Below are 24,143 nucleotides of genomic sequence, written 5' to 3'. Positions count from 1 at the left end.
TGTCAATAGCAACAGACAACAATAAACTCACTCAGTAATCCCTCTGTGCTATTGATTACCACAGCATTGATTAAATCCAGCAGCTGATCAAAACTGTGCAAGTCTTGACCACCTCCTCCTTTTCTCTCTTATGCTCTCTTTTTCTCTTCCTCAACCTCTTCCTTTCTCCCTCTCTTGCACCTTTCCTCCCATTTTCTCTGTCCCTCTCTCTCCCTCTCCATTCTCTCTACCACATCTTTCTCTTCCTCCCTTTATTTCCCTCTCCCTTCCCTCTGCCCCATCTCTCTCCCTACCACCCCCTTCCTCTCTCTGTCCCTCGGATACTTCAAGCCTGCAGCACTTGCAATAGTTTCAGTCAGCTTGAGAATGCCACAGGTTCAGTTGTACTCGTGGCACAGCAAATTTGCAATTTACAGGGGTTTGCTGAGAGACCCTGGGCAGATTCTCCAATTTCCATTAACCCCGTCCCCTGTCTCTTTTTCCCTATCCCTCTGTCTCCATTTCTACAGCTCGCCACCCCCACTTCCCTTCCTCCCATCTGATAACTACTCCTTAGCCCTCTGCCTCCTTCCATCACTTCTCTCTGCTCTCTCACATAAATCCACCTCTATTCCTTCCCATGCCTCTTCCCCCCTCCTCTCCTCTCCTCCTTCCCCTGCCCCTTCGCCCTCCTCTTCTCTCCTCCTTCCCCTGCCACTTCTTCCCTCCTCTCCCCTCCTCCTTCCCCTGCCCCTTCCCCCTCCTCTCCTCTCCTCTCCTCCTTCCTCTCCTTCCCCTGCCCCTTTCCCCTCCTCTCCTCCTTCCCTTGCCCCTTCCCCCTCTTTCTTCCCCTGCCCCTTCCCCTTCCTCTCCTCTTCTCCTTCCCCTGCCCCTCCTCTCCTCCTTCCCCTGCCCCTTTTTCCCTTCTCTCCTCCTGCCCCTTCCCCTTCCTCTCCTCTTCTCCTTCCCCTGCCCCTCCTCTCCTCCTTCCCCTGCCCCTTCCTCCCTCCTCTCTTCTCCCACCTTCTCCCACCTTTTTAATCAGGGGCCTGCTTGTTTTTCCTTGTTCCTGATGACAGGCTCCGGCCTGAAATGTTGGTTCCCTGTTACTTCCTAAAGATGCTCTATGACCTGCTGAATTTCTCCAGCACATTGTGCGCTGCAGTTTGGGATTTGATGTTTTGGAGAGGGGTGTCTTTATTTGAATAAAGTAGATCCTTAGGGGTAGGTGTGAGATGGTCCCACCAGTGGGAGAGCCATGGGCAAGGGGACACAGTTGCACAATAAGGGGCCAGTCATTAAAAAATGAGGTCTATACAAATGTCTTCTGTCAGTCTCAAATTCTCTGCACCCAAGTGTGGTGGGCGCTGGATCATGAGACAGATTAACATATGTGGATAACAAATATTTTTGAAAATTGAGGAATTGAGGGTTCTGGGGAATTGGCACAGAAAAGGCCAGTGAAGATTATCCATGGATAAACAATTATTTGGATAAGCAAGAACTGATTAGGGATAGTCAACGTGGCTTTGTGTGTGGCAGATTGTGTTTAACCACTCATAGAGTTTTTCGAGAAGATTAGCAGGAAAGTTGATGAAGTAAAAGCTGTGGATGTTGTCTACATGGGGTTTAGCAAGGGCTTTGACAAGGTCCCAGATAGGAGGTTAGTCAGGAAGGTTCAGACACTTGGTATTCATGGTGAAATAGTGAACTGGATTCAACAATGGCTGGACGGGAGAAGCCAGAGAGTAGTGATTGCTGATGCTTCTCAGATTGGAAGCCTGTGACTCGTGGTGTTCCTCAGGGATCGCTGCTGGGACCATTGTTGTTTGTCATCTATATCAATAATCTGGTAAATTGGTTAAAGGTTCCATTATTATCACATAATACTACATTTAGAATGTAACAAACATGAAATTCTTTAACTTTGTCTACCATAAGGAAGACTTTGTTAAGTGCCTCTCACAGAAATGAGGCCTCAGTGAGGAACAAACTTGCAACCTCTGGTTTACAAGACCAGTGCTCTAACCACTGAGCTACCAGAACCTCTTATAGCTATCAGATCAGCATGTTTACAGATGACATTAAGATTGGAGGTGTTGTGGACAGCGAAGAAGGCTTTCAAAGCTTGCAGAGGGATCTGGACCAACTGGAAAAATGGGCTGAAAAATGGCAGATGGAATTTAATGCAAATAAGTGTGAGGTGTTGCATCTTGGAAAGACAAACCAAGGGAGGACATACGTGGTAAATGGTAGGGCACTGAGGAGTGCAGTGGAACAGAGGGACCTGGGAATGCAGATACACAATTCCCTGAAAGTGGTGTCACAGGTGGATAGGATTGTAAAGAGAGCTTTTGGCATCTTGACCTTCATAAAAGTATTGAGTATTCGAGTTGGGATGTTATGGTGAAGTTGTATAAGACATTGGTGAGGCCAAATTTGGAGTATTGTGTGCAGTTTTGGTTACCTAACTACAGGAAAGATGTCAAAAAGATAGAAAAAGTGCAGAGATTTGCTAGGATGTTGCCCAGACTTAAGGAACTGAGTTACAGGGAAAGATTAAACATATTAGGTCTTTATTCCCTGAAGGGTAGAAGAATGAGGGGAGATTTGATAGAGGTGATTAAAATTATGAGTGGAATAGTTGGAAATGTAGGTAGGCTTTTTCCACTGAGGTTGGTGTCAGATCACTCGTCTGAGTGCAGCTGGCACCATGTAACCCAGTTGCCTGCTTGGGTGGTCGACGACTAAACTGGTTCCCCCACTAGGCTTGCCTGGTACAAGTGTGACTAGCACTCTGAAGGATGAAAAACAAGACTTGTCAAAGAGTGGATGAACCCTCTCATTAGGACAATGGCCATGAACTGTGGAAAAGGCATCCTTGCCTCGAAGCTTAGTCTGGCCATTCACTGCAACAGAATGTCCCCCAGCTGTCTTGGACCTCAACAGGCTGCTGAATCCGGGAGGGGATATCGAGAGAGTGGGTCCAGACCTTTGCAACCCCTACTCAGGTAAATCCATTCACACACATGCTGTTCCTTTCTGAGGAGTGAGGTATCCTCATATCAAACCCCACAAACTGACTGAAAGGAACCATCATCATCATCTTATGGGATGGAGAGCCAGGTGAGATACAAACCAGAGGACATGGGTTTAAGGTCAAAGGGAAACATTTAGGGGGAATATTAGGGGAAAATTTCTTCACACAGCGAGTAGTATACATGTAAACAGATAATGAATGAAACAATGTAAACAGAGAATGAGCTGAAGTAGTGAATGCAGGATTAATTTTAATGCTTATGAAAAATCTGGACAGGAAGTCAGATGGGAGAGGAGTGGGGGGCTATGGAGTCATTGGGTCATTGGGTCTAGGCAAAAAAATGGTTCAGCACAGAGCAGAAGGGCTGAATGGGCCTGTTTCTGTGGTGTAGTATTCTAGGGTTCTATAAAACCAAAAAACATTAATCGGTTAATGACAGGATTCCTAATAATGCTGAAGAACAGAGAGGTCTTAACATCCAGTTCTGTAGATCCCTCAAGGTTGCTATGTAAAGTTGAGAAGGTGGTTAAGAAGACATATTTAATTGCTGGACATCATTAATTTGGGATTAGATTCAAGAGACGTGAGGTAATGTTCAGATCTATAAAACATTGATGAGACCACACGGAGTATTGTGTTCAGTTCTGGTCACCTCAGTGGAGGAGGATGTAAATGGTTTGCACAGAGTGTAGAGAAGATTTACCATGATGTTGACTAGATTGGAGAACATATCTTATGAAGCAAGGTTGAGTGATCTAGGGCTTTTCACGTTGCAGCGACCTAATGAGAGGTATAGAAGATTATGAGGGGTGTAGTGGACAGTCAGCACATTTTTTCCCCTAGGGTGACCATAGCAAATAGCAGAGGACATCTGTTTAACATGAGTGGAGTAAAGTTTAGGGGAGCTGTCAGTGGTAGATTTTTCACACAGAAAGTTATGGTGCCTGGACTGCATTGTCTGGGATGGTGGTGGAAGCTGGTACAATATAAAAGTTCCTTTTCAATAGTGGAGACAGATCTTTTGGTGGGACATGACTGTAGATCAAGTAATATCTGGAAGTCAGCCTGAAGAAAACTGAGGTCCTCCATCAGCCAGCTCCCCACCATGACCACCAGCCCCCCCACAGCTCCATCGGGCACACAGAACTCAAAGCGGTCAACCAGTTTACCTACCTCGGCTGCACTATTTCATCTGATGCAAGGATCGACAAAGAGATAGACAACAGACTCCCCAAGGCAAATAGCGCCTTTGGAAGATTACACAAAAGAGTCTGGAAAAACAACCACCTGAAGAAACACACAAAGATCAGCGTGTACAGAGCCATTGTCATACCCATGCTCCTGTTCGGCTCCGAATCATGGGTCCTCTACCGGCATCACCTACGGCTCCTAGAACGCTTCCATTAGCGCTGTCTCCGCTCCATTCTCAACATTCATTGGAATGACTTCATCACCAACATCGAAGTACTCGAGCTGGTAGAGTCCGCAAGCATCGAATCCATGCTGCTGAAGACCCAACTGCACTGGGTGGGTCACGTCTCCAGAATGGAGGACCATCGTCTTCCCAAGGTCATGCTCTATGGCGAGCTCTCCACTGGCCACCGAGACAGAGGTGCACCAAAGAGGTACAAGGACTGCTTAAAGAAATTTCTTGGTGCCTGCCACATTGACCACCGCCAGTGGGCTGATACCACCTCCAACCGTGCATCTTGGCTCCTCACAGTTCGGCGGGCAGCAACCTCCTTTGAAGACTGCAGAGCCCACCTCACTGACAAAAGACAAAGGAGGAAAAACCCAACACCCAATCCCAACCAACCAATTTTCCATTGCAACTGCTGCAACCATGCCTGCCTGTCCCGCATCGGATTTGTCAGTCACCAATGAGCCTGCAGCACATGTGGACATACCCTCCATAAATCTTCATCCGCGAAGCCAAGCCAAAGAAGAAGAGAAGAAGATACCAAAATTCAAGAGCCTGGAAGCTGTTGGAAAGAAACTGTTCTTGAAGCTAGAGGTGCTGGACTAGGGGCAGTAGCGAGAAGAGTGAAGGGGGGCCTTTATCATTTGGCTACCTTCTTGAGTCAGTGTGTCACATGAGTAGAAACATTGAGAACAGCTAGGGAGTAGGGTGAAAACCAGCCAAGCCCACATAGCACAGATATAACGTCAAGGAGACCAGGACCCTACTGTGATCATCGGATTCTAAATCGTGCTCATAACATTGAGATCTGTATCATCCCTATGATTGATGACAACTTATTGGCTCAGCACAAAGCCTGGACAGCAAAGATGCATTCATTAGGATGCTCGTTATCGACCACAATTTGACATTTAATGTCATCATCCCCTCAAACCTGATCAGAAAACCTGGGAGTTAACACCCCACTGTGTAATGGATCATGGATTTCGTCATCTCCAGACCACAATCAGTGAGGATTGGTAAGAACATCTCCTCCGCAATCTCCATCAGTACCGGCGCACCACAGGGCTGTGTTCTTAGCTCCCTGCTCTACTCACTTTACACTTATGACTGTGTAGTTCAGTACAACAACAACACCATCTACAAATTTACAGATTTGCTGATGATCCCACGGTAGTGGGTTGTAAAAAGAAAGGCGATGAGTCAGCATTCAGGAGGGAGATTGAAAACTTGGCTGAATGGTGCACCATTCAAATGTCATCAAAACCAAGGAGCTGATTGATGACTTCAGGAAGGGAAAGCCAGAGGTGTATGATCCAGTGATCATTGGGGGAATCATAGGTGGAGAGGATGAGCACATTTAGGTTCCTGAGAGTCACTATCTCGGAGAATCTTTCCTGGAACCAACACACCAAAGGCATCATGAAGAAAGCACATCAGTGCCTCTACTTCCTCAGGAATTTGCAGAGGTACAACACCAGAAACCCTGGCAAATTTCTACAGATGTGTGGTGAAAAGTGTGTTGACCGGCTGCATCGTGCTCTGGTATGCGAACACTAATACCCCCGAGCGTAAAGCCCTCCAAAAGGTAGTGGACACAGTCCAGGACACCCCAGGCAAATTCATCCCCACTATCAAGAACATCTACAGGGAATGCTGACGTCAGAGAGCAGAAGTGATCATCAAAGACCACACATCCCAGCACATGTTCTGTTCTTGCTGCTACCATCAGGAAAGAGGTTCGGTGCCGCAAGACTTGCACCCATCAGGTTCAGGAACAGCTGCTCCCCCTCCACCATCAGACTCCTCAACAACAAACTCAATCTGGGACTTGTTGAAGGACTTGCATTTGTGCACTTTATTGATTATTTTCATTCTCTCTGCTTTGCAGTTTGTTTACATTCATTATCTGTTTACATGTATACACTGTGTACAGTTTCTTTTGTGCTGCCACTAAGTGGTAATTTTATCACGTCCACAGAGAAAGAATCTCAGGGCTGCATGTGATATCATGCATGTTCTCTGATAATAAATCTGAAATCTCAATGGAAACACTTGAATTCAACCGGCAAAACTGGTGACTGTAGAGCTCGTCGAAAGAACCAAAGACTTGTTGATCCAAACCAAGGCTTTTATTAGCAAAAGACAGGAGCTCTTCACAGGTGGCCGACCAGTCCGGAATGATCCGACCTGGCTAGGGACACAACCCTTTAAGGCCCAGACAATAGGCGTGGCTTAGCTCTCAGCCAATCGCTGTAAGCACAGTCTAGATACAGTAACTATATACACTATGTACATTGGTGATAGATCTGTACTATCACAATCGCATACAATGCTGAGATTCATTTTTCATGCAGGCATGGCAGAATTACCGCTAATTGATAGTGAAAAAAATAAACTGTACACAGCGTGACCATGTAAACAAATAAAAGAACTGTAAATAGATAACAAATGTAAACAAACCTACTGTGCAATACAGAAAAAACAAAGAAAATCAATAAAGTCCTTAAATGAGTCTCTGATTGACTTTGTCTTTGAGGAGTCTTATGATGGAGGGTAGCAGCTGTTCCTGAACCTGGTGGTACGAGTCTTATGGCCACTGTTGCTGTGATCGAAGCTATTGTTCTTAGGTTCACAGTTTCCACACCTGTCTGAGTAGCTGCCACACTTATTCTCGTCCTCCATCCCAAATATTCCATCTCCACGTTGAGTGGTCATGGGCCAGAAATTACCCCCAAATCCAAGAGAATGGGACATTGTTTCAAGTAGATTTTGAATACAGTGTTGAATCCTTTCCTCTCTCCACCTGGTGGAGTAATCGACAGTCATGGAGCGAAACAGCACAGAACAGGTCCTTTGTCCCAACTCCTCCATTCCAACCAAGTTGACATTCTGGGCATTTTGCCTGCATTTGACCCATATTCTTCCAATGTCAGGATCGCACCCACTTCTATGGCTTCCTTTGTTCGTTTGTTCCAGATACGGGCCAACCTCTGTAATTTTACAAACTTCTTTCAGGTCTCCTCTCAGCCGCTGACAGTTCAGTGAAAACAATCCAGGTTTGTCGATCCTCTCCCCATAACTCACATTTCAAGAAGAGTAGCGTGAGCTGCCTCAACAACTGCTGCCCAGTAGCACTAACTTCTACAGTGATGAAATGCCTTGACCAGAATTAACATGTACCCAAGAAAAGATCTGGACCTGCTGCAATTTGCATATTGTCACAATCGCTCCTCGCCAAATGCAATATCGCTGGCTCTTCATTCAGCTCTGGATCATCTCGAAAACACCAACTCGTACATACGGCAGCTCTTTATCGACTACAGCTCGGCCTTCAATACCATTATTCCCTTAGTGCTGGTCAACAAGCTACAAACTCTAGGCCTCTGCACTCCACTCTGCAACTTGATCCTTAACTTTCTCTTTTTTTATTATTTTATTTATATTGTTGTGGTCCATGGCCTGCGCCTCGGGCCGACACTGGAAATGGCCATCGAACATGGCGACTGGCAAAGCATCATGCGGGCTGAAATGCCTGTTTCCATAGGCCACCGGCAAAGCAGTGAAACTGGCCAATCACTGCTGGTGGATCGCAGGGGGCCCAATTGGGGCCTGGACATCCGAGGTAACCAATCGGCGGCCGGCCTGTTCAAGCCACATCCTGGTGGTGATGTGGCCGAGCTGACTATCAAAGGCAGAGCTGCCACTGAATAAACTCAGTGTCGAATACATTCGACTGGTGTGTGTGTGTGTGTGTGTGTCTTTCTTCTCCTGCAGATTCAAACTACAGCCTTAGGGCTATAACCGAGAGCTATAACCCAGCTGTAGCCGTAGTGACCTCGCTACAATGGTGACACCGACTGGTCCAAATGGTGTTTTGGACCCGAAGATGGAAGAACAATCTGTGATCAACGCCTTAGCGTTGAAGCTGCCCGGCTTCTGGACATCGCAACCACTTGTATGGTTCCAGCAAGCTGAGGCACAGTTCACGATTTGACGCATCTCCGCTGACAACACGCGCTACTACCACGTGGTCAGCACCCTCGATCAGGACACCACAGCCTAACCATCAACCTGGCCAAGTACCAGTTTGGCCGAGATACTATTGACTTCCTGGGTCATCTTATCAACCAACGTGCAGCCAGACTGTTACCCACTAAAGTCGATGCTATTGGCTCTTTCCCCATGACATTGACGGTGAAGGGACTACAAGAGTTTGCAGGTCTGGTCAACTTTTATCACCACTTCATACCTGCAGCAGCCCGCATCTTAAGCCCTCTCTCTCCCCTCATGGCAGGACCCGGTAAAAACACAATGTACCCAGGAGGCGACTGAGGCCTTCTAGGCCACCAAAAGCACCCGAGCCAATGCCACCCTCCTCGTGCACCCATGGACATACGCCCCGACCACCCTTACAACAGACACCTCCAGCACAGAGGTCGGGGATGTACTTGAGCAACTGGTGAATGGACAATGGCAACCACTGGCTTTTTTCAGTAAACACTCAGGCCACCAGAGCTCAAGTATAGGGCCTTTGATCGAGAACTGTTAGCCTTATACCTGGCAATTTGGCCTTTTCATTACTTCCTGGAGAGCAGGTTGATCAAAATTTACACAGACCACAAACCCCTTACCTTCTCTTTCAGTAAGGTGTCAGATCCGTGGTCAGCCAGGCAACAGCGGCACCTGTCCTACATTTCCAAATTTACAGCGGAAATTGAACACATAGCCGGCAAATCCAACGTGGTAGCCAACGTCCTATCCTGTCCGGTTATCTTGGTGATGCACAACCCTACCCCTGGCATCGACTACTCGACCCTGGCTGATGTGCAGCAAAGAGACCCTGACATTCCAGCATAACGGACAGCGCTCACCGGCTTACAACTGGAGGGCATCCAGATCCCCCCCACCCCCCCGGCAATCACACACTGCTGTGTAACACCTCAAAGAGTAAACCTTGCTATATCATTCCGGCTGCATAGAAGAGGCGGGTTTTCGACTCACTCCACAACTTGGCTCAACCCCACCATCAGGACTACAGTCAAAATGGTGGTGAACAGGTATGTCTGGCATGGTCTCCACAAAGATGTCACCCTGTGGGCCAGACTCATATCAAAGCTCCTCCACTGACATTTGAGCAGCACGTCGCTGCTTCAGTCACCTGCACATTGACATTGTGGGGGCCCCTATCTGTAACCAGAGGCACTTGTTACCTTCTCACAATGGTCGACCAGATGACCAGATGGCCAGAGGTGGTGCCACTATCAGAGGCTTCCACAGAAGCATGCAAACGGGCTTTACTAACACTTAGGTAGTGTGCTTCTGGGTCCCCAAACACCTTACATCGGTCAGGGGGCCCAATTCACTTCCAGCCTGTGGTCTGCCTTAGCCCACGCCTTGGGGACTCAACTCCACCACACCATGACGTATCACCCACAGGACAACGGGTTGGTGGAGAGGTTCCACAGACACCTTAAGGCAGCCTTAATGGCATGGCTTACTGGACCTAACTGAGCTGACAAACTCCCTTGAGTCCTGTTAGACATCTGCACCGCATCTAAGGAAGGCGTCGAGGCATCCTCTGCTGAGTTAGTCTATGGCACACCCCTAGTTATACCAGGTGAATTCGTGACAGCCCCTGAGGACATAGAGGAGCCCCCGAAGACCATATTGCCCAGCTACGTGAGTGCCTAGGCACCCTGGCCCCTGCTAAACCTAGACCCTATGGCCAACCCTGCACTTAGGAACATAGGAAGTAGGAACAGGAGTAGACCAAAAATGGCCCATCGAGATTGCTCCTCCACCCAAAGAACTTTACTGACTGTAAATATGTGTTTGTTCAGCACAGGGTTCACTGACCACCTCTACAGCGGCCTTACAAGGGGCCATACCATGTCCTCAGACACAATAACTGTTTTGGACATTGGCGACAAGGAAGAGAATTTCACACTCGACCGGTTGAAACCGGCCTACTTGGAATTTGACCAGCCCATCACTCACCCAATCCCACGGCACAGGTTGGCCTACTAAAAACAGTGCCCCAATCACCGGTTCTGGGGGGGGAGGGGCATGTAGTGGCCTGCAGCCTGTGTCTCGGGCCAACACAGGAAATGGTTGTCGAACGCGGTGACTGACAAAGCATCATGCAGGCTGAAACACCAGTTTCCATAAGCTTTCGGCAGAGCGGTGAAACAGGCCAATCGCTGCTGGTAGATCATAGGGGGCCCAACCTGGACCTAGGCATTTGAGGTAACCAATCAGCAGCCGACCCACTCAGGCCACACCCCAGTGGTGGAGCTTCAAACCTCCCATTACATAATTCCATGATAATTTATCAATAGAGACTCTGGGTGGTTTACCCTTCCAGAGGAATTTTCTAATGCTTTTGTTTAAGTCTTGAAAAAGCTTCTGAGCTAATGGAATTGGTAATATCTGGAAGAGATATTGGGCTCTTGGGAACACATTCACTTTTATACAATTGACCTTGCTAACAAGAGTTATTGGGAGAGTCATCCATTTATCAAGGCCCTTCCCCAATTCTCTTAAGCAAAGGAAGATAGTTCAACTTATATAAATTCTGTAAGTTGCTATCTACCTTTATTCCTAAATATTTTATACCATTTAGCGGCCACTTAAATTGTGAATTTCACTGATTATAATCCTCTCCTGTAAGTGGCATAATTTCGCTTTTATTCTAATTGACTTTATAACACAAAACAATCCCATAATCCTCCAGTTTTTCTAATGAGGTTGCTGGCTCTGTCAGATACATCAGTAGATTGTCAGCAAATAAATTAATCTTATGTCCTTCTTGATCGACCCCGAATTCTATAGCAAGGATAAAGAGAGCTGGAGATAATGGACAACCTGTCTACTGGATCTGGATAATGGGAATGCTGATGACATTTGCCCGTTAGTAATCACTTTATCTTGAGGCACAGAATATAGAACTTTAATCCAATTTATAAATGTTTGCTCTAACCCACATTTTTACAGAACCTTAAATAGAAAATCCCATTCAAGTTTGTCAAAGTCTTTTTCCACATCAATGACCACAGCGATACTCAAATCATCTCTTATTTGTGCCAGATGAATTCTGCTGAGCAATCTGCTTACATTATCTGTTTGGTCCACATTAGTTAATTTTGGCAAATACTCTGCAATCTACTTGCCAAGGCTTTGGCAATAATCTTAGAGTCCAAATTCAATAATGATATGCATCTACAAGATCATGGTTTCAATAGATCCCTATCTTTTTTTAAGTATTACTGTAATTATTGCTGTTAATCCTTGACTTTCTCATTGGAAGACCATCAGTCAGTATGAATTGGAACCAATGTCTCCTCCTCACTGATTATCAACACAGGTGCATCCCAAGGATGTGTGCTTAGCCCACCGCTCTACTTGTTATATACCAATGACTCTGTGGCCAGGCACAATTCCAATGCCACCTCCAAGTTTTGAGTCTGATGTTATTTAAACCAGGTAACATCCTTGTGATTAAAAAAACAAAGCTGGAGAAATTCAGCAGGTCAAACAGAATCCTTCACCTACCAACATTTTGCCAGATCTCGATGAAGGGCTCAGGCCCGTAACGTCGGTGATGTATTTTTATCTTTTCTATATAAAGGAAACTGCTTGACCTGCTGAGTTTCTCCAGCATTTTGCAATTTCACTTCAACCGCGGTGTCTGCAGATTTATGCATTTTACTTCTAACATCCTTGTGAACCTCTTCTGTCCCCTTTCTGAAGCCTCCACTTCCTTCCTGTGATGGGGTTACAAAAACCTCGCACAGTCTTCCAAGGGCAGCCTGACCAGCCGTACAGCAGCAATATGACTTGCTAATTTTACCCTCATCCTGTATGGCTGCTTTACACTGGATTGATCAGAAGATGAACAAGAGGTGACAGAGCTGTGAAGGCAGGAAGGGAGGTGATGCATTACCTCATGGTGTAGAGCAAAGTGCCATTGTCCACAAGCCTCAGCAGTTTGTTTGGGGTGGTCATGTTGTGGGCCACTGACTTCTTCCCATTGTGAAAGAATGTGTCTGGTGTCCAGATCTTGCTGGCCAGGAGGTTGTTCAGTGGCAATATGTGCATGGGCCCTTTAAATTTCAGCCTCTCATCTCTCCAGCTCTGTCGGAAAAACACATCAACGGTGTATTCCTGTGTTCAGGAGACACAAGAGGAGAACAAGGTGGTTAGCAACACACAATACTTTCCCAGCCAGTCTTTCCCACTCCCAGCCGCACTGCTGTCACCAATGTTGGCAACCAATCCCACCAGCTTCACTGCCAGGATGACTACAGAATGACTGTATTCCATTCATTACATGGGGCTTGCCATTAGTTGTCTCTGGGTCAGGTCATCGCTTGCTGGGAAGGGAAGTTTGGTCTGAAAACAAGGAGTTTAACTCAATGAAGTCGTGAACGGCCACTAGATAGTTTGGGTCCACCTAACCGAGACTGAAAGAGTGCAGGGAAGGTTTACAAGGATGTGGCCAGGACTCGAGGAGCTGAGTTGCAGGGAATGGCTGAAGTGGGGAATACGGGCTCAATATTAACATTTAATAAAAATTTGGATCAGTACATTGGGTAGGGAGGGCTATGGACTGGGTGCAGGTCAATGGGACCAGGCCGAATAATAGTTTGGCACAGACGAGATGGACTGAAGGGCCTGTTTATGTGTTGAAGCACTCTATAGTTCTACGGTTCAAAGGGGAGTTTGACAGGGTAAAGAGAGTCATAGAACAACACATGGAAATTGGCCCTTTGGCCAAATGCCCACACCACCCAAAATGTCCCACCCTCACTTGTCACACCTGCTTGCATTTGCCCCATTCCCCTCTAAACCCATCTTATCAATGTATCTATCCAAATGTTTTTGAAAAATTGCAATAATACTATCTTAACCACCTTCTCCGGTAGCCGGTTCCATACACCCACCACTCTCTGGGTGAAAATAATTACCTCCCAGATTCATATGGTGGCAGGCTTGTATCCCTGTTCAGGTGTTTGGGCTGAAGAAACGTGGAAGAAAGAGAAGGAAACTTATCCCTGGTTAGACTTGAAGGATGATAAACTTGGGTGTAAAGTATGTGCAAACTTAAGGAATCTGACAATTTTCACTTCGAAGGGTATGAAGATTGGCAGATGCACCAAGTATCCTATTATAGAGCCAATCGAAATTCACGCAGAAATAAAATGTTGATCACAAACTATGAAAAGTTCTCACTGCTCCTCTATGTGTTGAAGATAGAGTGAGTGAAGATGCACTTGGAAAATTATGTGACTTGATGAATGCTTCGCATCTGAAGGCAACTTTTTCTGCATGTTATTTAGTCCAGAATGACAGGCCATACTCTGATCACTTTGGCTTCCTGGAACGTCAAAACAAAAATGGTGTTGATATTGGAATTTGCCTGCAGAGATAATTAATCACATAGCCACTAATGTGAAGAGAAAATTTGCCTGCATATCAAGCAGATAAATGGCAGAATTTCTGTTTTAATTGATGAATCAACGAGTCTAAGCATTAAGACCGGCCTCACAGTTTATTTGAAATGAGAAAGTGAGAAGGAAAGTGATCCCTGTTTTATGTTTTGAGATTTAATTGAACTGATCAGAAAGCTCCAACTTTTGCCCAGCATCTATTGAACTGTCTCAATAACCTTAGGTTTGATGCATCTTACTTGAAACAGACCTTGTAGCATTTGCTAGTTATGGGGCGAGCGTGATGCTTGGTGTCAAATGTGGTGTTGCAATTCTCAAGGAACATTAGTTACCCTAATGTGATCCTTTGCATAGTCTTAATCACAGATTAAAACTTGCAGTCAGTGATTTGGTGAGAGAAGTTTGTGGAATTAATCATTTTCAATCATTTATGGACAGTAGATCACCTCTAAATCAAAAGGAACTGTCTGAACCATTAATTTGCAAAGTAAGCCGTGCTCTGGGCACCAGGTGGGTAGCTGGCTCGTTCCACACCGCTTCAGCAGTGCAACAATCGTGTTTTCATTTTGAAAAAGCAATGAAGGGTGAAACAAGATCTGGGAGTGTCAGAAAAACCTATGAAGGGTTGTTGAAAAGACCTTCTTCAGAACAGTTTCTGTTGGACTTGGCTCTAATATGCGACATGTTGCATGAACTTGGTTTACTGTCAGAGTGTGTATGAAACACACAACTAGGACTGTTTATGCAGACAAAGAGATTCAGTGGAGTCTAAGATCACACCATGGACTGAAAGAGCAACCTGGTATAAAAACTCTCGTAGCTCAAGAGGCTGTTGAAAAGGGGAAGTTTGGAGAAATTACCTTAATAAACAACAACAAAATTATCTCCATTAATTATCTACAGTTACTTAATACAGGTACTCCTTGACTTACGACCTCTGCAATTTACGTCCATCTGCACATACAACTGAATTTTTAAAAAGATATAAAGAAAAACTATAAAACTTACATGATTAAGGTGAAAATTGGGCCTATCTATGCTGGCTGCCATGTTGGCTGGGGTCCAACCTCTTGCGAGTGCTGGCCTTGGTACCACCATGTTGGCTGGTGGCCAACCACTCGTGAGTGCTGGCCTCGGTGCCGCCATGTTGGCTGGAGTCTAACCACTTGCAACTGCTGGCCTTGGTGCAGCCATGTTGGCTGGTGGCCAACCTCTCGCAAGTGCTGGCCTTGGTGCCACCATGTTGGCCTGAGTCCAATCTCTTATGAGTGCTGGCCTCAGTGGCTGCCATTTTGGCTGGAGTCCAACCTGCCACGAATGCTGGCCTTGGTACCGCCATATTGGATGGGGTCCAACCTCTCATGAGAGCTGGATTTTGTGCCGCCATGTTTGCTGGGGTCCAACCTCCTGCAAGAGTTGCCCTTGGTGGCCATCATGTTGGCTGGAGTCCAACCTCTCGTGAGAGCTGGCCTTGGTGGCTGCCATGTTGGCTGGTGGGCAGCCTCTTGCAAGAGCTGGCCTTGGTGGCCAACACGTTGAGATATTTCACCACATTTTAACTCCTTGTGTCTCATTTTGTCTGATTCAGTTGTTCTGACGGTCAAACAAATTTTAGAGGCCAGTGGGGTACCCAGGGGGCTCAGGGTTCACAGCAGCAGAGAGAATGAGAAGCATTCAGAGATAGAGAATGGAAGAAAATTGATTGTTTTACTTCAGTGTCACAGTTAGTGTAATTCTCCAACATACGTCAATTCCAAGATATAACCGGTCATCCAGAAAGGAACACGGACGTATGTCAGGGAGTACCTGTCATTTTATAAACAATCTGCAGCACTGTATGTTCACGACAACATCCTTGAAAGGTTCTCAAACTTCTGGACCTCAAAGTAGATATAAATTTCTGCTAAATGAAATGTGTGTCCTTGATAAGGGCTGCTGGCCTTCTGAAATACCGCTGAATTATGGAGAAGCTGCCATATCATCTCTCTGTAAGAGGTTTAAGCTTTATTTTTTCCAAGTAATAAATGCCTTCAGAAATTATGTGGAGGACTGTGGACGTCACATCCCCCAATATTTACTCCCATTACTGAGCTGTACGCAAGTTATTCCTATTAGTACCACTGAGTGTGAGAGGGGATTCAGTCACATGACACATGACACTTGATAATAACAACAACAACATACTCAAGAGTTCCATATATCATGTATCAGCACTTCTGTTTGTTTTGTTTTGAAATTTATTTATAGTATCTCCATACATTCATTTCAAATTGACTTAGTATAATATTACATAATAGATACTAAATAATTTTCAAATTTTCACCCCCCCCCCACCTCCCCTAACCCCTTAGGAAACCACCTTGTGGTGGTTAATTCCCAAAAACCCAAATGGGTGTGGTATAAACCACAAGTGGCATATGACTTTCGGGAGCAGAAGTACCACCCCCTCCCCCCACCCCCCCCAGGCAGACAAAATACACGTATAAACCGAAAAATCATCATTTCTTATATCCATAAAACCCCGGTCCATCAATTTAACCAATCTCATTCATAAACTCTTTTTTTTGAAAATCCAAACTTGATATTAAATTTTGCACCCTTTCCACCCTCCCAACACTGAGTTAAACATTGTTTACAATCAATAAAAGTTTTAAAAAAAATTTTTTTTTCAAGTCTTCCTGAATTTCATCCACTGAATTAAAACACCTCTGAACATCCCAGTTCAACACCAAATCTTCCATTCTTCTCAGTCTCAAGTTGAATTTGTAGCTTACTTTCAAAAAAAAGTTTTTTTCAAATCTTTTAAAATTTTCTTGAACATAATTCCTTCGGTCTTGATCTTCTAAAGCATCAATGTTATTCATAAGTTCTTTCTTCTGTGTTTCCCAATTTAATACCAAATTTTCCACTTTGTCAATCTTCTCAATGTTAAGTTGAAATTATTGTTTATTTTCAAGAAAAACTTATTCAAAATTTTTAACTCTACTTGGACATTGCTCCTTCAACTTTAATTTTATAAATCATCAATCTTGTTCATAGTTTCTCTCTACTGAATTTCCAAATTTAATAATAAAGTTTCCATTTTTTCCAATTTTCTCAATATTAAACTAATCTTGTTGTTTAGTTTAAAAAAAACCTTTTCAAAACTATTAAAATCTGTTTGCAATGTATGCATACTCACAGATAATAAATTCACTCTTCCAATATTCCATCCAAAAAAAATCACTGATAAACCTTATTGCAGGTCAAGGAATTCCATATATATGTTTATCTTCAGAAAATATTTCAAATATTTCAAATCAACATTCGTCGCCATCTTTCAAAAAGGAGTCTGAAATCAACTTTAATAAGTTCTATTCTTGAGAAAATTCCAGCACCAACTCCGGCTTTGTCTGGGCAAATAGGTCAAATTTCTTCCAAAGTCAAAGAATGTAATTTTGTTCTGTATTTATAGATAATAAATTCATCCTTCCGATATTCCATCCAAAAAAAATCACTAATAAACTTTAATGTTATCTGGATTTTTAAAACTCACGGGCAACCAATGCCAATTACTGCAATTTATCTTCATAAAACATTTCAAATCAATATTCATCACCATCTTTCAGAGGGGTGTCCAAGGCCAGCTTATCCGACAGCCCAATTAATGAGCTCCGTTCTTAAGAAGATTCCAGCCTTGACTCCGTGGTTCTGTCTGGGCAAGTAGGCCGAGTTTCTTCCAAAGTCGGAGAGTGTAGTTTTGTTCTGTATTTGAACTCTATTTTCCTTAATCTTTGTTGCCATTTTAAACTAAAAACAATTGATAAACAAAACAAAGACTTTTAACAGAAAAGAAATATTCTTAAAACGGGTATTTATATAACTGCCTGGGGGAGACCGGGAATGCACGTCCGCTCCCTACGCCATCTTGCCACGCCCCCAGCACTTCTGTTTGTTAAGCGACAGGGACCTCCTCTCGTTCACTGGGACCCTGAGCTGTATGCCACGTCATGGCTGCGGTACCACAGATCAGCAGATGACACCAGGACAAGAGTTGCTTCAGACCCCAAAACATATTACACCTGACCGTTTGTGCAAATTATTGTGAAACTTCTCATTGGTGGCATTTGGTGAATAGGTAATTTGTTTTAAATTGGTAAAATACATGATTAAGCCACCTTTATCTTTACTTGTTGATAATTATATTTAATGATAATAAGGGAGTGAAACCTTTGTCATATTATTAAATTATACATCTCTCTCAATGATACAATGCTAAATACAACATGACGGCCAACAAGGCCGGGTTTCGCGAGGCCTCCTTATTGCAATTTGGTGAGCTCCTGCACCTAAAAATTAGGATTGCACCCCAATCTTTGACTCACTGTAACACCGGACCCTGCACTCTGTGTCTCATTATAACACTCCACCCTGCACCCTGTGTCCCACTGTAATACCCCACCCTGCACTCTGTGACCCTCTGTAACATCCCACCCTGCACCCTGTGTCCCACTGTAATACCCCACCCTGCACTCTGTGACCCTCTGTAACATCCCACCCTGCACCCTGTGGCACACTGTAACATCACACCCTGCACTCTGTGACTCACTGTAACATCGCACCCTGCACTCTGCGACTCACTGAAACACCCCAACCCGCACTCTGTGACTCCCTGTAACACCCCACCCTGCACTCTGTGACTCAGGTTTTAATGACTGGTCCTTTATCTAGTAACTCCTTTGTCCATGACTCTCCCATTGGTGGAAACATCTCAACATCTACCCCTGTCTGATCCCCTTGGGAACTCCTCATTGTTCTAATCCCCGACCAACATATCCCCCTCTGTTTACAGCATGAAACTTTGTATGCTTTGAAGACACCCATATGCTTTGACCTATCTCTGATCCATATTTGCATCCCGTGTACTTGTACCGTGTCCTTGTCCTATGCAGCATATTCCTCTGCCCCGTCCTGACTCTGTGTGCCTGCACTGTCACCTCACTCTGCTTCTGTGCATCACATTGCAGCTCCATGCTGAATTTTTGGTTAATTCACTGGGTTGATGTAGTAATATGATTGTATGTGCTGGCAGGCCCTTCCTCCATGTGTCCTTCTACCTTGGCTGCTCCCTTAGACTTACCCATGTGACCCCAGACCATAAAGGTTGAGTCCCCTCTCCTTCCCGCTCATTCCTAGCTATGGACCTAGGCCAGCAGTCTCTAGTACAATAAAGCCTATCGTTCCCCTTTGTCTGAGTCATATTGGGGCTACTGGTAGTGCCCAACAGTCAGTTTCTTTCACTGTTTTACCCAAAACCATGAATATTTCTCCCAAAGACTCCTGGGATGCATTTGTTTGTCTGTAAGGCAGACAATAACTCCAAGCATCAATGCATAGAGCTCACTTTGAGCAAAGGTTCCTGGCCGAACCTGATGCTGCCTTTCTCACATCATTCAACACTCTTTTGGTCTCCCCTATTGGAACCTCCTAATTTACTTCAATATTCCCATCAATCTCACCATCTGTATCTGTGCTGATCCATCCCACATCTTTAAATTATAATTTTTAATTTAGCTTATGCCTGATGTCTTGGCACTGCTAAACTCAATTTATTACTCAAAAGATCGTTCTCTGTCCGGAAAAGATTTTGTGGTTAGATCTTAATCAAATCTGTTTCGTGGATCTGTGCCCTATTGCTAATGTGATAATCCTGGCTTAAAACTTGCTGCACACATATTGGGACAGCTCCACACGGCTCCTGAAGGCTGGAGAAAAAGGTAAATTGTGTCTATAGAGGAATTTGGGTGAGGAACCAAAAATGTAACATTGTTCTGCCAGTTTCTAATAATTATAGTCAATGATGTGTAACTTAGTCCTTCTTCCTCAGTCTTCAATAACTCGTGCAGGTGTAGGTGCGGATGTGCATAGAGCTGGAAAACAGGCATGCGACTGTGAGAGGAACTCGTGTATGGTTAGTGTAGCGGTGACCACAACACTGTTTTAGCACCAATGACCCAGGTTCGAATCCCCTGAAGTCTGTATGCTCTCCCCATGTCTTCATGAGTTTCTTTGGATGCTCCAGTTTCCTTCTATCCTCCAAAAACTTATGGGGGTTGGATTTAATTGGGTGCAGTTGGGTGTCATGGGGCTCGTGGGCTGGCAGGCCCTGTTACCGCGCTGTATGTCCACATTAAAAAATTTGACGCTCAGCTGTTGTGAGGACCATTCTTGAATTACTTTCATAAACTCTGGACATAATCTTATCTTCCTAAATTTTTCGATTTGACATTTTATTCTATGAACGAAGTACATCTTTTCTTTAGTCCATACACCTTGGGTTAAGGAATAGGGATTAGTATCGTGCTGTACAAGGCCAAATCATTTTTGTCTCTTTTTGTTAGAATTTTCAAGTCTGATTTAGATGTGCTTTATAGCTTGATGAGTTATCAAATTTATTATTAATATTATGCATTCCATAATTGTGCTGTAAATTCATGCTTATTTTTTGAAAGTAATACAAATATTTAAAAAGACACTTCCTCTACAGATGCACCCTGCTGCCGCTTCATCATTCAACCGATGCATTCAAAGATGAGACTCGGCAAGTGGTGAGCAGCAGGGGCTGGACTTTGCCTCAGAGAGTTTGAAAGTGGAGCCGAGCGGCGATTGGTGGGGGGAGGGGGGTCAGTGATACAGGTGGATATAAAAAGAAGGGAAGCTCAAGTGGAGCGGTCAGTGTGTGAGGGACCAAGTGCACGAGTGGGGAGTTTGAGGCTTCGGCACATTTGGAGACTCTGGAGGGACTCTCTTGTGCTAATTTCTCTCTGACTGTGTCTGACTGCAAGTCTGACTGTAAGAGGTGCTTCGGCAATTCCTGCTGGAGGCAAATCTGTCTGCCTTGAAGCAGGCAAAAAGAAATTTCATGTAATATGACACTGAATCCTGAAGGGGCTTGAACGAGAAGAGGCTGAGGACGTGCTACAGGAACAGGTAAGGAAGGACAGGTAAGATCTTTTCATACTTGCCCAGAGTAGGTGGTGGAGATGGTAGCTGGGGCTGTGAAATGCTCCTCCTGTAGATGTGGGATTCAGGGAATTTGATGGTTTCCCTGATGCTCAGGGAAATGCAACCAACCCCATTTCCTGAAAGATCGTATTCAGGATTGGAGCTGGAGTTGGATGAACTGAGGATCATCCAGGAGGCTGAGTATGTGATAGAGAATACTTTTGAGCAAGTGGTTATACCCAGAGTGCAAGATTCAGCAAGTAGATGGGGGAACACCAAGAGAGGTAAGGGGGGAAAGAAGGCAGTGCAGGATAATGCTGTGGCTATTCCTCTCAGCAAGAAGTATACCTCTTTGGATACTGCAGAGAGGAATGACCTATCAGGGCCAGGCAGTACTCAGACCAATAATTCTGTGGTTTGCTCTGAAGTCAGGTAGAGTGATGGTTACAAGGGGCTCAGCAGATGGGAGATTCTGCAGCCACAAAGGAGACACCAGGATGGTATATTGTGACAGAGTATATAGAGGCATTTGGAAGTTAAAATGGGAGGTTTATTAGAGCAGGTCACACACATTAGGGTTAGGGTTTAAAACAGAATTTTGCAGGAGTTCTGCAGAGTCCTCAACACTCATGATGGACTGTCATTTGCAAGAGGCAACAATGTAACAACATACAGCAGCAGCTTTGTCTGAAAAGCATTTGCTGTCTGGAAGAATATATGATCTTTGCAGGCAGGAGCAGAACAGCTTTGCTCTCAGAGTGGGAGGGAGTGAGAGAGAGGAGAGATATAGACTTTGGTTCCAGAGTTTTGGAAGAGTTTTGGAAGACAGCCTGGTCAAAGGAGAGGACTGGATGTCCGGTGTTTCCCTTGGAAATAGGAAAAACAGAAAGGAACTTGTGGTGACCTGAAAGGAAGTGGTTATCAACTGGAGAACCCTGAAGGGGGCAGGTTGTCAGCAAGACACTGGAGTGTCTGTCCTGGAATGAGAAAACTCTCTCTAAAAATCAGCAAGAACTCTCCTGAGTGGTAACCATTTACCTGGTAAGCACCAAAGCCTGGTGAACTTTAGTAATGCTAACTTCTGTGCACAGTACAAGAATTGCCTGCAACCAGTGAGATTGGACTGTGAACCAAAGAAATTTTCTAAACTTGTGTATATATATATATATATATTACACACACGTGCGCTTAGAATTAGAGGGGGGTTAATTAAGTCAATGGGTCCTCTACCAGCATCACCTACGGCTCCAAGAACACTTCCATCAGCGCTGTCTCCGCTCCATCCTCAACATTCATTGGAATGACTTCATGACCAACATCGAAGTACTCGAGCTGGCAGAGTCCACAAGCATCGAATCCACGCTGCTGAAGACCCAACTGCACTGGGTGGGTCACGTCTCCAGAATGGAGGACCATCGCCTTCCCAAGATCGTGTTCTATGGCGAGCTCTCCACTGGCCACCGAGACAGAGGTGCACCAAAGAAGAGGTATAAGGACTGCTTAAAGAAATCTCTTGGTGCCTGCCACATTGACCACCGCCAGTGGGCTGATATCGCCTCCAACCGTACATCTTGGCGCCTCACAGTTCGGCAGGCAGCAACCTCCTTTGAGGAAGACCGCAGAGCCCACCTCACTGACAAAAGACAAAGGAGGAAAAACCCAACACCCAACCCCAACCAACCAATTTTCCCCTGCAACCGCTGCAACCGTGCCTGTCTGTCCCGCATCGGACTTGTCAGTCACCAATGAGCCTGCAGCAGACGTGGACATACCCCTCTATAAATCTTCATCCGCGAAGCCAAGCCAAAGAAAAAAGAAAGAAATTAAGTCAATAGCGATAAGTTAAAATTTGATTCTGTTTCTACGTTCAAAGATAATTAAAAGCAACTTTTGTTTAAGTAACCCTTGGTATTGATGCATATCGCTGCTGGGTTTTGGGGTCCTCTGGACTCATCGCAATATACAGATCTTAGATGTGTACAAATAACAACAGCAAATAGGAAGACTGTGTCAGAAGGGCGATGTTGTGGTGCTCATATGAGATTTTAATAAGCAAATACCGTATATACTCGTGTTATCGTCAATACCATGTGAGAGTCTTTCCCCCCCACCTTTTGGCTCAAAAATCAGTTGTTTTGTACGATCTGTGTAAAAGTTGACCCCCCCCCCCCCTCATTTTCAGCCCTAACTGCTGCCCACTCGAGCTCCTGTCCATGGATTTTCATCACTCCGGTCACCCCTGTATCCGAGTTCTGGAATCCAGATCGCTGCCCCAACCTAGCACACATCCGAGCTCCCGACGCCTTGAATAAAGCAGGCACTTAGGTTCGGTGTTAGTGCTGTGAAATTGCTCAGCATAAAGAGGTTTGAGGTGCTCCTACCATCCAATAACCTACAATCACCCTTGGGCAAGGTATAGAACCTGTTCAGCCTCCCAGTCAGGGTCATGTGAAGCCATGGATTGTAGATGAGGGGTAGTTTCTACAAACAGATTCGACAAACTGGAATTTATGGTTGTAAAACTTAAAAAGCTGCGCAGATGAATCTGCAGATCAGTGGCCAGGGTTACCCGTCCAGAACGGACACTGCAACTGAAGAAGGCAACGGGAAACCACTAGTATAATCAGGAACTCAACATCGGCTATGGTCTCAGCTCAGTGATGGAGCCTTCCCCGAAGGAGAACAGGGGAGGCAACAACTACAATTCGGAGGGTCAGAGATCGTGACGGACGGAGAGACATGATCGCCCTTGCCGAATGACTTTCTGAGGTCAAATGTTTGACCCCCCTCCCCCTCTCCCCCACTTTTGTTTGCCCTCAGAAAGTAGTCTAAAGATTCGGTGAGTACACAAGTATATCCAGTGTATTGGGAAAATCAGGTTGGGACTGGATCTCGAGAGAGAATTTGTAGAATGTTTATGAGATGGATTTTTAGAGCAGTTTATTGATGAGTCCATGAGGAGATCGGCTGTACTGGATTGAGTAAAGGAGCCATTACGGGGCAGTGATCACAATATGATTGAGTTCAATTTGAGATTTATCAAGGGGAAACTGAAGTCAGATGTGTCGGTGTTTCAGTGGAGTAAAAGGGATTACGGCAGCATGAGCGAGGATCTAGCCAAAGTAGATTGGAAAGGGCACTACAAGGGAAGACAAAGGTAGCAATAGATGGAGTTTCTGCAAAAAATGAGGATGGTGCAGGATAAATACAGACCAAAAAAGAGAAAATATTCAGATGGAAAAATGTCACGACCATGGCTGATTAGGGA

General features: G+C 45.0%; 1 protein-coding gene across 1 annotated transcript in view; it reads right to left on the bottom strand.

Moving 5' to 3' along the window:
• Positions 1 to 12,600, bottom strand: part of LOC138740723 (gamma-aminobutyric acid receptor subunit alpha-3-like) — a 95,489-nt gene extending 82,889 nt beyond the window's left edge. Inside the window, exon 1 of the mRNA XM_069893789.1 lies at positions 12,385 to 12,600. Within this exon, the coding sequence (XP_069749890.1) occupies positions 12,385 to 12,539 (155 nt within the window). The 5' untranslated portion in view covers positions 12,540 to 12,600. The remainder of the gene's footprint in view (positions 1 to 12,384) is intronic.
• Between the last annotated feature and the right edge of the window lie 11,543 nt (positions 12,601 to 24,143).

Source organism: Narcine bancroftii, chromosome 8 (assembly GCF_036971445.1).
Source record: "Narcine bancroftii isolate sNarBan1 chromosome 8, sNarBan1.hap1, whole genome shotgun sequence".
NCBI classification, from domain to species: Eukaryota; Metazoa; Chordata; class Chondrichthyes; order Torpediniformes; family Narcinidae; genus Narcine; species Narcine bancroftii.
This window is presented reverse-complemented; position numbering and strand designations above follow the sequence as displayed.